This window comes from Prosopis cineraria, unplaced genomic scaffold, assembly GCF_029017545.1.
Source record: "Prosopis cineraria cultivar Desert tree isolate PC_DT_omini unplaced genomic scaffold, ASM2901754v1 PC13, whole genome shotgun sequence".
In the NCBI taxonomy this organism is placed as follows: domain Eukaryota; kingdom Viridiplantae; phylum Streptophyta; class Magnoliopsida; order Fabales; family Fabaceae; genus Prosopis; species Prosopis cineraria.
The window spans coordinates 38,480,887-38,497,363 of record NW_026555344.1 but is presented as its reverse complement, the minus strand read 5'-3'; the positions used below and the strand labels follow the sequence as shown (position 1 = coordinate 38,497,363).

At 30.7% G+C, this 16,477-nt stretch overlaps 1 protein-coding gene across 1 annotated transcript; it reads right to left on the bottom strand.

The window, feature by feature from the left end:
- Window positions 1-1,204: 1,204 nt before the first annotated feature.
- LOC129291877 (uncharacterized) lies at window positions 1,205-5,756 on the bottom strand. Its single transcript, XM_054929431.1, has 6 exons — window positions 5,484-5,756; window positions 5,171-5,338; window positions 4,963-5,074; window positions 3,994-4,105; window positions 2,547-3,563; window positions 1,205-1,920 (listed from the first exon to the last, which is right to left on the bottom strand). Exons 2-6 carry the CDS (start codon window positions 5,295-5,297, stop codon window positions 1,657-1,659), a joined length of 1,632 nt encoding a protein of 543 aa, XP_054785406.1. The 5' UTR covers window positions 5,298-5,338; window positions 5,484-5,756; the 3' UTR covers window positions 1,205-1,656.
- Between the last annotated feature and the right edge of the window lie 10,721 nt (window positions 5,757-16,477).

Genomic DNA, 16,477 nt, shown 5'->3' with positions numbered 1-16,477 from the left:
TTCTTTTATTAAAAATGAACGTATTCGAGACAAACATGAGTGCTTCCTTCTCCTTTTTTTGGGCAATAGAGTGCTTCTCTTAAAAGTCGGCGTGTGTAGAGCAAAGTATATTTGTATTATTCACATCACATCATGATTTCATAATACCCCTTTTCAGTTGAGACAACGTTTTTTAACAAGAGACAACGTGTCCTAACATGTCTAGGTGACGTTGGGCTTCCTGGTTACGTGAGGCTGAAGGAGGGACTAATATACCCATGAAATTCATGAAATTCATATAATAAGTTCATCAAAGTGGAAGCAGTCTGGTTCTGGAGCCTGATTTTATTATTATTTTTTTCTTCTTCTTCTCACCTGGCTTCATTTTCATTTATCTCATGCATGAATATGACAATTTGAATTTAAAAAGGCCAAATGTTTGACAAAAATAAACCAATGGCCTAATAATATATATAATTCACATTACATGTCGGCTAAATCTCTTATTGACCTGCTGGCTGCTATCGTTATTCTTTTATTTTTGTTGCAGTAAATTTGGTTTATCTGTAAATTAATGCCTATAGATCTATAAATTAAACTATAAAATCTTCTGAATTAAAAAAAAGCTAGAATTTTACTTTTGAATGCCTTATGTTGAACTGAAAGTTTAGAAATTCTTACAAAGTCTATATAGTATACAAAGCCAATCATAAATAAATATGAAGTATATAATAAAAGGTTAAAGTACTCGTTAACAGAGGAAAATTTCTTACCCTCTGTAAAATTATTTGGGAAAAAAAATATTTCACTTATTACTACAGAATATCTAATGCGTTCTCAAAAAAAAGTATAGAAGCAAGAATATATTTTAACCCTGTAATAAATATCAAATAAGAAATTATATTAAAAGAACTATTTAATCCCTAATGATATTTGAATCTAGATTAACCTATTGTACCAAATACCATATGATTGTACCCAAAAAACATACTATAAAACATAATCACGCCCAGCACATTTATCTTTTATAAGCCATCACACTTATTTAGATGACTTGTTTCAATCATCTTTGATAGACCGCATTGTTTGGTATTGAATACTAACTATCGAACTACATGAATGTGTAGTCTTGGAAATTTTAAGACAATAAGACAATTCCACTGTTTTGGTTTCGTGCTAGAACTAAAATGCAATGCCAAAAAAATTAGAGCCTTTAAAACAAGAGTTTCAGCTAAAACATGTTTTGGATGCAAATTCCCATTAAAAAAAAGAATCATTCAGCAGATGCAGTTCGGATAACAATTGAAGGAGCTCTTCAATTAATAGCGGCCAATTTTCAGTACTAATAGTCCCCAGGCCACAAGTATGCTTATATGTGATATCTCCAACTAAGAGAAATCAATTTCTCAAGGCATGCCCTTAGAGTGTATTACATAGGACATTAGAACAATAGAGACATGAGCAGTTTGAGAAGCACAGATTCTGATACAAATAAACTACAATAAAGACAGTGACACAACTAAATATATTGTGTCAAGCTGCAGAAGTTTCATATCATGCCTGATGACTCTGCTAGAAATAACACGACTCCATCTTTGAAGTATCGGTGCTTCATTGGCATTTGAATATCTATGCTAGCTTTACTACCATATACAACTGGACCTGTGGTTCCATGGATCACCTGCTGTGATGACTAGCAGGTGAAGAGTTTCCCCTATCACTTGCCAGATCATTTTCTTCAATCTCACTTCCATCATAGGAGACGGAATTGAAATTTACACTTGGTTCAGAACTGGCAGTGCTGCTAGTGGCAACAGGAGAATCAGAAACATTTACTGTCCTGCTATTTGATGAACCAGCTGATCTCACACTGTACATAGAGGAAGCTGGAATGCTTGTCACAAGTGGCTTCGGGTTCCCCTTAATGCTTCGCCTAATGTCCTGTACAAGATAATAGAAGAAAACTGGTAAAGTTGCCCAATACGAAAAAGGAAGAACTTCTAAGTGATCATTGTTTACTTCATTGAGAGCGCATGAACAAACTTTTTAGAATAAACCACCCAAAAAAACAGTATATTCACTGAAGGGACTTGGATCTTGGATAGAGTAATTAGGCTAAATCATTACATTCATTAACTAAAGCTGTGTAGCTTATAAGTATATAGAAAAAGAAAAGGGGGGAAAACCTTTGGCACAGTATTTAGGTACATGTTAATTTTTTTTTTTAAATTAAAGACGCAACTTGTGGACTGTTCTTAGAACCCAACATATCAACGATTCCCTTTTTTTGGGAAAGAATAATCCATAGGACTCCATAATTCTAATGAAGAATTGGAAAGAATGATATTTAGTTAAGAAGAAAATTGTTGCTGTAGTCAATCATAGTTGTCGATCTTAAAATGGTCATGCGTTCGAAAGGTCAAAGTGTCAGTAATTCCTTATCAAGGAAACGCATTCTCCCTATGTGTATATATATATATATATTTTGCTATATTATGCTAAACAGTTTAGGCCCCAACATTGTTGTAGTTCAGATATCGTATAAATAATGGAATTTAGAAACATACCATATGCCTCATTGCCATATCTAAGGATTTCTTTGAAAGTGTTCTTCCGAATCCTGAGCTTTCAGACAATGAAGACTTGCCGGAACTGCTGTGGGCAGAATGACGATCTTCATGCTTCGGTGGTGCCAATTTTCTCATGTTTACAACTCTCTCAACCATTTTAGTCCCGACTACAACCGGGCTATCATTATCACCATCAGTGAAACGAGATCTACTCAGAGCTTGAATGGAGTTATAGTTACTTTGAGCAACCCCAGTCGAAGCCCTTCCTCTGGAAGGAGTGCCTGACTGTCTTCTCGATTTTCCATCACTACGAGCTGCGGCCTCAAGGGAAGATGGTCTAGAATTAGGTGTACCAGGTCTAGTCCTAGAGGCTGAAGCTGGTCTTTCTGGCAACGATGTCTTCAAATTTGGAGGAGCCTCAAGTGAAAACCCGGGCATCTGTGAGGGTTCCCAAGGCCTAGATTTTGCAGATGGAGAGCTTCCACGTGATTGCACTGGATTTTTTGCTTGTGCTGGGCGTGCTTTTGATGCTGATGAAGATCGAGAGGCAGGTGTAGACACTCCATTTGCACTTGATGGGGTTGAAGATCTAAGGGTTGGAGTTGATGATCTTCGAGTAGTCTCAGGAGCTGTTAAAGAAGGTCTGGATGTTGGCGTTGAGGCACGAGCAGTAGCCCTAGCCCTAGTTCCAGTAGGAGTGGATGATCTCACAGGTGGAGCAGTGGCCCTAGTTCCAGTAGGAGTGGATGATCTCGCATGTGGAGCTACAAGCTTAGCCGAAGTTACAGTGGCCCGGGATGTAGGGGTAGAGGGTCTAGAGGATTTGGTTGTTGAAGGCAATGTTGGCCTTCCAGATGGTGTCACAGATCTGGAAGCGGCTGAGGTTGTCCCCCCAAATGATGAGGTTCTCCTGTTACTAGCAGTATTAGAAGAACCAAGGCCAGACATTGCTGCTGCATGATGCTTGGAGCTAATATTGGTTTTTGAAGCAGGTTCTGATTGAACATTAGCTAGCTGTAACACAAGATACAGCATAAAGTTTCAGATATGATATTATTTCGCCAAATAAATAAACACAACCAATAAATATTGAGATTGGTTGAGAACAAAGAACAGGTATGGGAAAAACCCATCCCAAGGAAGTTACAGTAAAGAGATCAAGAAAATTATAAAGCTGAAGCGATATGCTATAAATATTAGACCCATAATATTTTCATTACAAGTTCTAACACGCAACACAACATGGATGTTATTTGGGGCTTCAAGTGTAAACGAAGTATATAAATCACAAGGTCACATGGCCTCTGCTAATAAGTTAATGATTAAAACTTTTAAGTGAATTCTATGAAATTTTTGTTATAATCTCTTTATACACACACACATTGTTTTATTATAATCGCTTACAAGCATGAATCATCCAAAAATCATATAAGTAGGTTCTTACCCGAGCTTTTAAAGCTGTTGAACGAGCAGTAGGAATCTCCTTTTCACTCTTTATTGATATCTGTGACTCCTCTAATGTAGGAAAAAGAGGTGTACCAGGTGGCGTCAGAAGCCTGATTACAAGAAGAATTTATTGTGAATAGAAGAGACGTAATTTAGGGAGAACAATTTAACAAGTAATATGAATATAGAAAATAGGAATGAGGTGGTACACCTCTACTCCAAAGGCAATTAATTGCATCTAATTAATTTACTCGGTATGAGGAGTTTCTGTCGGCAATAGAATAGCATTGAGATGTCGAACAAATGTTCACAATAATTTATTTGCTGTGCAAAGAGCAAGAGAATTCATTCCTCCACCAAAGGTTACAATTGAAATCAGTTGACGATGACTAGATTACGGTGTTCAGAGGTTTTCTTTTCAAACAACGATCACTTTCAGAAGATAATATATGGGAAGCAAAACCAGAAATTGATTTCTATCGTTGGAGAAAATAATTGGCATCATAATTAACTTCAATCACAGCAAAGGAAATTATTGGTCTCTTTTTTCCTGATAATAAATAAAGTATTTGTCTCTAGTGATTGCAAGGAGAGTAAGGTTAGGAGACGAATGCATTATTTGAGAAGCAAATTGATATTCAAGGATCTATAGCCCTTCCCTACTTTCCATAAAGGAAAGCCCAGATATCTAAAATAAGCAAATAATAATTGGCATGAACCATGATAACATCCAGAGGTTAGCAGAGGACAGCAAGCAGAGAATTACTCGGAATCCTCATAACAGCAATAATAACCTTTCGTAATTCCAAAAGGACATAAACAAGAAGAAATTCTCTCGACTCAGGTCAAATTATCAATCAAACCAACGACTCTACTCATCTTAATCTCAATAAGCATTCTATTTTCAATCCAGATAATCTGCAAAAAATCTACATAACTATATGACCAGATTATACACAACCCTTACCAATCATAATCAGACTTCTCATTCTCTGAATTTAGAAACTCATCAGCGCCCGTTTTCCGCGGCACCGCCGAAGTTACCGTCTTAGAAATGGGAGAACTAACCCGATTAGATTCTGCAGAGCATAAAAAATACGGCAACGTTTAATAGAACCATACCAGAGCCATTCATAACATGAAAGTACTAGAACAAGAACAAAGCATAAACGTACCCAGATTAGATCCATCAAGCTCGTTGGAGTTCTGAAGAAGGAAAAGGTTGTTTTTCTCATTCTCTTTCTCCCTCCTCCGCATCTCGAGGAACAGAGCGAGTTCCTCATCCCTCTCCTTCATCACCATCTCTTCGCCTAAGCTTCTCGAAGTTCCTGCTTTGATTATTCCTTGAAACGAAGCACCATTTACAAAGTCTCAGTATTTCAAACACAAAGAAAACAAGGGATTTGAATCGTTTAAAAAGGACATGAGTGACGATGGAGTCAACTCAAAAGGTTATGTTTCATAGACACTCAAGAAAGATCTTCTTACCGTTTTCTGGGTAAATTTGAAGCAAATAAACACAGGGTCGCCCAGAAAAATGGATTTCAATCAAGAACTCGGCTAATGCTTCGTGTTACAGAGAGAGTTACTTGTTTGTCATGGGACAAAGAGAAGGAGAGAGTTGTATTTAGAGTTTAAAATTCTGATGAGTTTCCTTTAAGAAGGGAAGAAGGAGGAAGAAGCTGCAGCTGCAGTGCAGGTCTGGTTGGCATTTTAAGATTCCCTCTGATGTTTGAAACGGACGACGAAATAAAAGCCGACGGTTTGAATTCAATTTGTTTGCGCTTTGTTTATTCATTAGTTATCACTGCAATGCGCTTCGAGAAATTCTAATTCTAATTATAATTTTAGAAATTAAAAATTATTATAATTATAATGATAATATTCCCCCCTCTCCTCACTCCTATGAGCTCGGTTCTTTAAAAATTCAGACTCTAAAATTCAGTTATTTAAAATTTAATTTAATTTTAAAATTTGACCTTTAGTTAAATGACTCAGAATTAGGCTCTTAAATCTTTTTTTTCATAATAAAATTAACATTTTAATTTAAATAAAATATTTTAAAATTTAAAATGAAACAAATTAAAGTCTCATATAAAATTTAATATAAAATTCAATAAAAATTTAAAATTTAAAATTTAAAATAAAAATTAAAATATTTATCAATATAAATCTAAATCCTTATTCTCATTGTGTAAAAATAAAATATTATATTCCTCATATGCAGATCAATTTGTTGAAGATGAAGGTAAAAATTTAATGTAAATTATCTTTACAATTTTTTCTTTGTTATCTACAATAAATATTAATCAAATTATGTCATTATCAATCAAATATATGTATATGTGTATGTATAAAATAATCAGGTTTGAAGGGTCATTCGAGCTCGAGCTTTTTTTTACAGGATTATCAAGGTCAAGCCCTCAAGCTCAGTTATTTTAAAAAAAATTAATTTTTAAAGCTTAAAACTCTAATTTAAATAAAACTTTTAAAGTCGGCGCTTATTCCTGACTCTACCTACAGCTCTCCTTTCTAATTCTATTTAAAGATTATTATAAATATCAATTACTATGATATTTGACAGTTGGCTTTTTCCTCCCTAGAAATATATTCGTTCATTCTTATATTTGTTTTTGAAGTATTTTTTTCTTGATTATGCAATGATTTTCAATGTATAAAGTCTCAGAATAGCTTAGGAAGAATTTCTTTACTCATACACTCATTCTTCCGCCCAAAACGGTAGGCTAAAGAGAAACAGTATTTCTCTCCCCAACAATTTCCGAAAAGTCTTGATTTCCGTAGAAAAATCTCGATGGCCACTTAATGTCTTTTTTAATGTTCTATCATTAGTTATTAGTGTTTGGTTCAATTGGTAAATGAAATTGAATCAATTTATCATTTTCTATTTATATATTTATCTTTATATTAGAAGAATAGATTTGTCCATATTCATTAAGTAGGTCAGATATTGCCATTTATTTGCAAAATGAGAGCTCATGGCCACACCTTATCTGTCGGTAAATAATAGTGTGCGCGTGCGTGCATTAAAATTTAAACAAGTACCTCTAATTATTTTGTTTATTTCATTAAATTCAAAAGGAATTTTAGAATCATTGAATAAATAATTTAAAAATATTATTTTACATATGTATTACTAGTCAAGTAACATTTAGAATAAAGATGATCGTAGAAAAAAATAATATTACATAAATATTCGCATATTATTTTTTTGCCACGATAAATATTTTCATATATTATAGGGAGTGTTTTAAATTGATCAGCTATTTGTGCATAAATTATAATAAAGAAAACAAAATACAGAAAAAATGTTGCTTTCTTTTCAAAATATATTTATTTTTCTTGACTTGCTGACTGTGTCATCCAATTAGGTGATAGAAATTGTCAAACATATTTTTACTTCATAGGAAAAGAAAGATTTGGATTTGCATCGGATACTCTTTAACGTTTGCTTGAATCAATGGATTTCCTAATTTTGCCTTGCATCGAGATTTTATATAGATTATGGAGGCGACTATCCTCAACTTACATTTGTTAATTAATGCACTGTAACGTGTCTGTTGTTACTTGTTCCATAAAGGAACAGGTAATAATTATTACTGAGGTTTAAAAAATCAGATTACACTTATCAATTCAATCAACTAGATTGAGAACCGATTTGACACGTGTCAGACTGTTGAATTAGCTAGCAAGTGTAAGATATTTGTTTATTTATTTATTTTTGAAAATTTTAAAACTTGCATTTTTTTTTTTAAAAAAGAAGAAGATGAAACAAACTTCAACAAGAAATTACAAATAAGTTCCAACAATTTTCACGCTTCTTTCACCATCCTTCATCTTTCTAACTCAAGGTGGATGATGGTCAAAGATTTTTTTTTTTTTCCCTGCCTTTATCTGAGGTTTTTTTATAATCAGCATGTGCGAAATTAATCTCTCAATAAATCTAAATATCATATAATATTCAAGAGATCCAAATGTGCTATCATCTTATACCACACCCACCTAGTTAAAAATGCAGCTTTGTGAACAGACATATCTTGACTTCTGATTTTTTATGCATATCTATATGTTATATAAGTTTTGAAAAGAAAAAAATTGCTCATAAAAATATTTGCAAAAAAGAACAATTCATTTCTTCTCTATCCAAAATATCTTTTCTTTTTTACAATTATTTCTTGATCTTGTTGAATATCTTATATTACTTTTATTTTTCTTAACAGTATTTATATTACAGGACTATTGATGATGATGATGATGATGATGATGATATTTTTGCTAAATTAAAAAATACTGCATCTTGCCTTCTTATTCTTAGTCTTAACTCTTACCTTCTAATTTTTGTATACTAATAAAATCATATTTAATAAAAACAAGCAAAAATTATTTAAGCTCATCCTATAATTTTAATTTTCTACAATAAAATTTTATAAAATATTATCTGTAATGTTATATTTAAAAGAAAAAAATTTGGGATACCAGAATTCACACACACACACAACGTAACAGGGAATCAGTTGTTCAAAAGACAGTGATCAGAGTATGGTCAAATAGCAATTGGGAGGGTCATAAACGTTGTCTATTATTTACTAATTTAATTATTGGCAAAAAAAAAGCTACTATTAAATTAGGTCCATTGAAGATTAAAAATTTGCAATAGTGACCATATTTAACTTGATGAATCTCCACACCATCCAATTCAAATTCAAACAAAGGATTGCAGTTAAGCTGATCCGAGAAAGACAAGTACCGAAATCTTTTCCACTGGATGATTATTGAGAATAAAACTATTTAATTTGTGTGTTCGTCAAGAGAAGAAATAACAAAACTATTGTATTTATGCCCATCAGCCCCTGGCTATGGGAGGCTCTATATTAATCTTAAACAGAACTTCACTCTGTTGAAAATATAAAACAGGTCTAATTTTGGTTTAAGTGACGAGGATGGGATTCTTATCACACAAGAAAAGCTTGAATTCAAATCCCATGCATGTCGTCACTGGTATAAGAAAACTCTAATAAAAACAAAGGAAGTTCATTGTTTTAAAAAGTAGAGAAAATATAGATTTGGTCCTTGTAATTGTAATTAATTTGCAGCGGGGCCAAAATTTATGAAGAAGAGGGGTTGAGATTAAAAAATATATATACTATAAAATTTTTATAAATTTTAGAGAAGTCAAAATGTAACATCTATATAATATAAAAAAAAATAAAAATTGAGGAAGGTCACGGCCTCTACTAGTCGCCCCTCCCTCCTCCACTGTACGTCTAAGATTCATATAAGTTTTAAAATTATGATCAACTTTGGTGAAGATTCATGTAAATAACATGAACAATGACAGATCATTAATACTATGCCAACAATATTTGGTAATGGCAAAAACTGCCTGAAGTTAACCACAACGTTAGGAATTGATTTTTTGATATAAAAAAATATAACTTTGACTTTATCAGCCACAGTCAAGAAGGATTAAAAGCTATATTTTTATAAAAAATGAATCCAAAAATTAAATTCAATATACTGATCTATATATTAAAGTCACCCAAAAAACAAATGACACACTCTTGTTGTGAAGGATATGATTTCAAGTTTTACGCAACACATGCGTATAACCCTGATCAAATCCAAGGGAAAGAAGAAGGCTACGACGTGGTTAAATATAGTTTAATTAAATAGTTTTCACCTTTTATAATAAAGTATTCTATCTATCTATTTATAAATCAAACTGCCTGACAAATCTTTATATATATATATATATATATATATTTCCCCCTCATCATTAATAATTTTTGGTTATAACTTTTTTTCTTTTTTTTTTTACATTATTCACAAGTATATTTCTATTAAAAACAATCTTATCTTTTGAGTACTGAATGTGAGAACACACCTCAACAATAATTTGAACATGTATATTCTGGATATCCTCTTTAATAAAAAGACGTCGCATTCTAGATTAGGTTTAAGGCACATCAAATTTATATTAACAAAGATTTTATCTTTACTTCGGGCGACGTAGACACACAAACTTGCTTAATAATCACATTAGAACATGTATAGTTATTATATATTTGCTTGGTTTTTCTTAATTAAAACCATACAATGCTATCTTATAAGATATAACAAAAAATTAGACTCCACTTTAAAGGTCATTAAGATGAACACATAACAACTCTCACACTCCCTACCGTATTCATGCACAATACACACGACGTTATACTTTCGTTTCTTATCTTAACCACTTGCACAATTTTATGCATGCTTTATCACAATTCTTTATTTTATATTTGCACTTACCTTTTATGATATAACTCCAATCATATCATGAATAACGAGTAAAATCATGATTTTTTATATCTAAATGAAAAAACACTATTTTTAATTCCGACACTTTGTTTGAATTTTGATATATATTTCTTCATTTTATTTTTAATATTTTAAGTTCTTATATATTTTTCATCTAAAACATTAGTTTTTATATCTTTAGAGAGACTTTAATGTGGTGCAAACAATATTAATTTTTAATAAGCAAAAATTAACGTGAAACATAAATTTCATGTAAGTTTTGTTCTAAGAGTTTGCTTGTTAAAATTTTTATGTTGGCATCAATTTGACATGTAAATATGAAATCAACAGTATTAATTAATATGTCAGTATTATTAATATCTTTTATATCATGTTAATATCTCTTTAAAATTATAAAGATTAATATTGCAAATGAAGAATAGTGCAGAAACTTGACATATTAGAAATAAAGTTGAGAGACTTATACCGAAACGGCAAAACTCAAATAAAGTGCACATAAACCTGTACCTAGTCCAAAAATAGTGTTTTTCCTGTTTAAATTATTTTCTTGTGTTGAATTGATGTACTTTTATTTATTTTATAGTATTTTGATTTCTAATATGTCTATCGTATAATTCAATACATCCCCATTCCGGTCAAAAAACCTACTAAACATAAAAGAAAAGCACAAGTCAATATTTTCTTGAAAATACAAAAAAAAAATTAAATTGAAGGTAAATAATTTAAAAGGCTTGTACGTTGATTCAAATGAGAGGAGGAAGGATGCAGGATTCCTCGAAAGAAACGAAAGGGAGGGAAAGAAAGAGAGTGGTTGGTTTGGTGAGGAAATAAAAAAACGAGAGATGAGGTTGGAGAATGGTGAGGTTTTAAATATGTGTCAGAGACGCTCCTCTGCCCAGTGCGGGCCCTACTCCCTTCCGTGCTTTGCCTCCTCACTCCTCACTCGTCTCCAACTGTTCTCTCACTATTCTCCTCGTTTTACTTTCATCCTCCTTCAATTTTGATTTGATTCAGTCCAAATAATTAGTGTATTCAGTTGATCCAAAGAACTTCATTTGGGCATCGAATGAGTCCATACAAAAGAACAAAGGGGGTATGAGTAAAAATTTAGAAATTTAAATCGACTTATTAAAAAATTAAAAAGATTAATTTAAAAATAAATCTAATTGGTAAGAGTTTGATACACTGTTGATTTACTCCCATTAACGTTCTCTAAACTCGAAAGTATAATCTGATTGTGATAAAACCCTCAAAACTCAAGTTCTTTTTTCCCTCTAAAACGTTAAAGGTGTGATTGGATTAATAAAAATTTAAATTTTAATTAAATTTTACATTTGAATATATAAAAATCTATAAATTTAAATTTTTTTATATCATAATTATTTAAAATTTTACCAACTTCAGCCATCTTATTCTTTTCATGTATGTACTATCATTGCATCAACAACACGTTTCTTCTATCATTTATCATACCTATCAAAGAATAAGGGTAAGTTTATCAATATCAATATTTCATTTTTGCTTCAAAACTCAACTCATCCGCACAATCCAAACAATGTAATTTAAATATATAAATTTAAATTTTAAATTTAAATTTAGATTCATTAGTCTAAACACATTTTTTTAATGTTAGAAGTAACCTAAAAACATGTTAGAAGTTACAAGATTAGAAACAAAATAATTATTTTTTTGGGGCTAAACAATATACTCCATCCGTTTTTATATATAAAAATATTTTTAAAATTTTTTTACCTCTAAATACAAGGAGTTGTTAGCATATTTTTTAATTAATAGATCATTATATTTTTATTAAATTAGAAAGAAAAAATATAAATATTTTTATTAATTTACTTTAAAAAAATTATTTTTTATTTATAATAATTAAAAATAAAATTAAAATATTAATATATTTTTAATTGTATAACTAATTTTTATTAATTTATGTAATTTAATTAAAAATATTTTATATATAAAAATTGAGGAAGTACTTTATGTTTGTTTAAGTGGACGCCAGGCATCAAAACCTATCTTTTTAGGCTCATCAACACCCAAGTTGAATCAAATCACTTTATTGAAAGTAGTTAATGTGGTTTTAATCCGCAACATACTCCTGCTTAACCGAACAGAGATAACATGCTAGCCTCGCCCAAACTACGAAAAGGTCCTTGAGTTGTTGACCTCTCAAAACTCACGGGTTGAGATAAAGTTACGATTTTATTTTTCTTGGACATAATCAAAATTACAGTCCAATCAAACTATTATCTCTTCACTCAGAAGCAGACAATTGGAGCCAACACTTTGCTTGATGTTCACCTTTTAGCACAACTCAGTCTTGTTTTCTCGATCCTGTAAAGATTCATTTAACATTCCACCATTTATCATTCCTCACACTTTATTTATTTATTTATTTATTTATATCACTTTGTCTTGTTGTGTTTCAATTAATTTTCATCAAACAATTCATGAACCGCAATTTATGTCTTTTTTCGTGGGTTGAGGTGACAAAAGAAAGATCCTATTCAATAATTTTGTTTTCTCCGCGTTTTGAAACATTAAAATATAACACTATTTTAAAATAATATTTATCTTAGGCTAATGGCTAAAGGAGGAAAAACTTTTAAAATCAGTGTGAATAATAAGCGTTTCTTCTGCAAGTAATAATGATACAAGCCTAGTTTAAGAACCGGGTTTTAGAATTCACATTGATAGATTTATATTTAAAATTCATATATTAAAATTATTCGTTGATAATATACAAAATTTAAAAAAAATAAAGAGAAACGAGTTAAAAGTTGATATAAAAACAGAAGCTTAAGTGTGACAAGTTTACACTTATTTCACAATAGACAATAAATGAGAACAAAAAAGAAGAGAAGAGGCAAAATTGATATAAACACTGCTAGTAAAAATGTGAGGAGAATAAGAGAGTTAAAATGCCTAAAATTTTAAATAATTTAAACGTAAAGGGTTGAAGTGACTAAAATTTTAAATAATAAAAAATAAACTTTTTGTATATTCAAAGATAGCAAATTTAGCTTAAATCCAAATCTTTGTTAACTTGTATAAAATATAAAAGAATTTGCCACTAAGGGCACGCTTGGTTTCCTTTTTTAAAAAATGTTTTCTAATTTTTAAAATTAAAAATTAAAAAAACTTGTTTGAATAAGTGTTTTGAGTTTAATTATTTTCAAAACTATTTTCATTTATTGTTTTTTAAACAAAAAATTGTAAAAATTATTTTTATTTTTATTTTCAAAATACATTACATCTTATTATTGAAAAATATGGTTATCTTGACCAAATTTTATTGTAAACTAACATCATTAATTATCTGCAATTATCTATCACTAGAAGGCTACATCAGCCTGTTTTTAAATTAATGTAACCAAAGGAAATTTTATTTTATTTTATTTGGAAAAACAATTCAAAAATTTATATTACAAAATAATTTTTAAAAACAAAAAAATAAGAACAGAAATCATACAGATTCTCTATATTCTTACCGTGTCAGGGACAAATTCCTTTGGCTTATCAAGCTTTTAAGGACTTGCTATAAAAATATGATTATGTATACGAAACATGAAATTAATTATTCACGACGTATTTCGTTTTAATTTTTAGCATGCGGATTTTGATTTAAAGTTCAGATATTTAAAAAAAAAATTGAGACAGCGATATAATGAATTTTTCATGTAGTGTAGAAATAGAAAGAAGAGAGGGAGTGCAACGAAGAAGAACGCGAGTCGAAGACAAAAGAAAAAGTTGCTCGTATTTCATTCGCTGTCATTACATAACTGTGTGTAGGATCACCTCGTCTGATTGCTCTCCCGTCTTTATTCAATTTAGTCAAATCTTGCTTTTCTGTTCTCTTCTCTTTTTGTCCTTCTTTGCGATCATTCCCCAACAAAATGTCTTCGACATGCGGTCTCTTTCCCACATCAAGGAACCGTCTAACCTTAAAGTTTTTTTTTTTTTTTTTTCAATGAACCATTTATTAGTATTAGGTTTCACCAATATGTACCATTGTTGAACCCGCAATTTTACTACACTCACCATAAGGATAGGAGTACGAGTCTGGTTTACGAAAAAAATACGCTTTTACATAAAAAAAACCTAAAAAAGAAAATGAAATAGGTTCATTTTTATTTTTTTAAAAAAATAATTTTACGTAAGTACCATCAAACCTTAATTATGGCCATTGACCTATATGTTTCAATTTCCTTGAAAAGACAAACTTTTGCTAATACTCATAACATTTACTTATACTTATAACTGAACAAATTGTCTTTTAAATTTGATGTGAACCCTGCTATCTTTCTCCTATATGAAGCATCTACATAAAAAAATTTTAGAAGAATATAACTTTCAATCTTGTATTTTTTTTTCAAATTATCAATCTAATTCAAAAACTTTTTTTTAACAGGGGAAATAAACATCTAAGCAATAGCAAATATAATGCAGAAACTAAATCAGGAGGAAGGGCAAGCATAGGGTGAAACCCAATAGCACAAAATAGCACATGTTTCATGAGCATATCAGTAGTCTCAATGGCATCACATGAAATATGAAGCATTTTCACATTCCAATCATGAGTCAAGAGAGAATGAATCTCAAAGATGACTTCCCTATTTGGATGGTAGGAGAGGTCATCACCACTAATCAATTCAATGGTATAAGGGGAATTGGACTCAAGGATCAACTTTTGACACTAACAATCCCATGCCATCTATAAACCCCACTTGCAAGCCCTTAGTTAAGCAAATAGCGGGTTGCCTCCATTCATGTTGAGCATAAACTCAATTTTGAACTCATTATAGGAGTCTTGAAGCAGGCCATCGCAATCTGTAATGTTATATGATATAGAAAAAGCACCATTCACATTTAATTTAAGCCAAGAACTTTAACATTGATATATATATATATATATATATATAAATTCAGAACAATTTAATTTAAATATCCAATAAACTATAAAAATTAAATTGTATTGAGTCAAAATTTATTAATTTAGTAACTAAATTGTTAGTTGGGATAAATTTTAGATACTGAATCCCATACTATCCCAATTCTATACAAATTGTTTATTAGGTATCACCATTTAATTTATATTTTTTTAATCCACCAATTTTTTCAATGATTCAGCAATAATTCCAACCAGGAGAATTTAAAGAGATGAAGCAGCTTGTTAATATCTCTCAAAATCATGATAGTAGCTAGGCGTTCTTCAACCAAATTAAGAGTACTTTTCAAATCCTTACCATTGATGAAAAAGTTAAAAAAAAAAAAATTTGAAGCACTTAGACTCAATTAAAAAAATTGTTGTCACAAAAACTAAAATCATACAAAGCGGGGTAAAAGAAAATACATACGGCCTTTTTTTTTATCATAATCAATTTTTATAAAACAAATTGTAAACTTAGCTTCAATTAAATTTGATTTTTTTATGCTTTTATTTTTGCGAACTATTTTTTTTTTCTTCATGGTGAGGGAAATTATTTTTTTAAAATAATTAATTTAAACAAATAACTCGTTCACCTACATGCGAGAGGAGCTAAATAAAATAGTAAAATACTAGTAATTTAAAAAGGAAGAGATCAAATCACCAAACTGTAGAGTATTGCCACGTGGAGTTGAGGAAGCCCAGCCCAAGCATATCACGTGGACCCCACCACATGGGATCAGGAACTTTTGAAAATCTGGAGTGCTCGGCGATCACGATGATCACGATATTCTGTTGCACATGGCTCATGTGAAGCCACAATTTTTGCAGCAGCATGGAGGACCCCTTATTTAATAATGCCTCTTTTTGCATTCAATTTTATCAACTTTCAAATAAAGTATCTCCGATTATATCTACAAAAGTTTTGGCAAAAAAAAATAAAGATTATATCTACAAAAAAAGGTCTCTTTTCCTCTTCTTTTTTTATTTTATTTTCTTGGAATGTTTCAAGGTTTCATAACACTGCACTTGATTATGTAATTGTTTGATCATTTTTTTCCCCCCTCACATTCAGATTCAACCAGATTTTTACCCCAAAAGACAATTTTGAAAAAATTAATTGCACATTTTTTAATAAGTAAATGAGAACTGTACACTGAAAGTCCTATGTAAAGAAGACGTGCGATTCTTTTTTACATAGCTCGGTAAATTTTTGTTAGAGTTT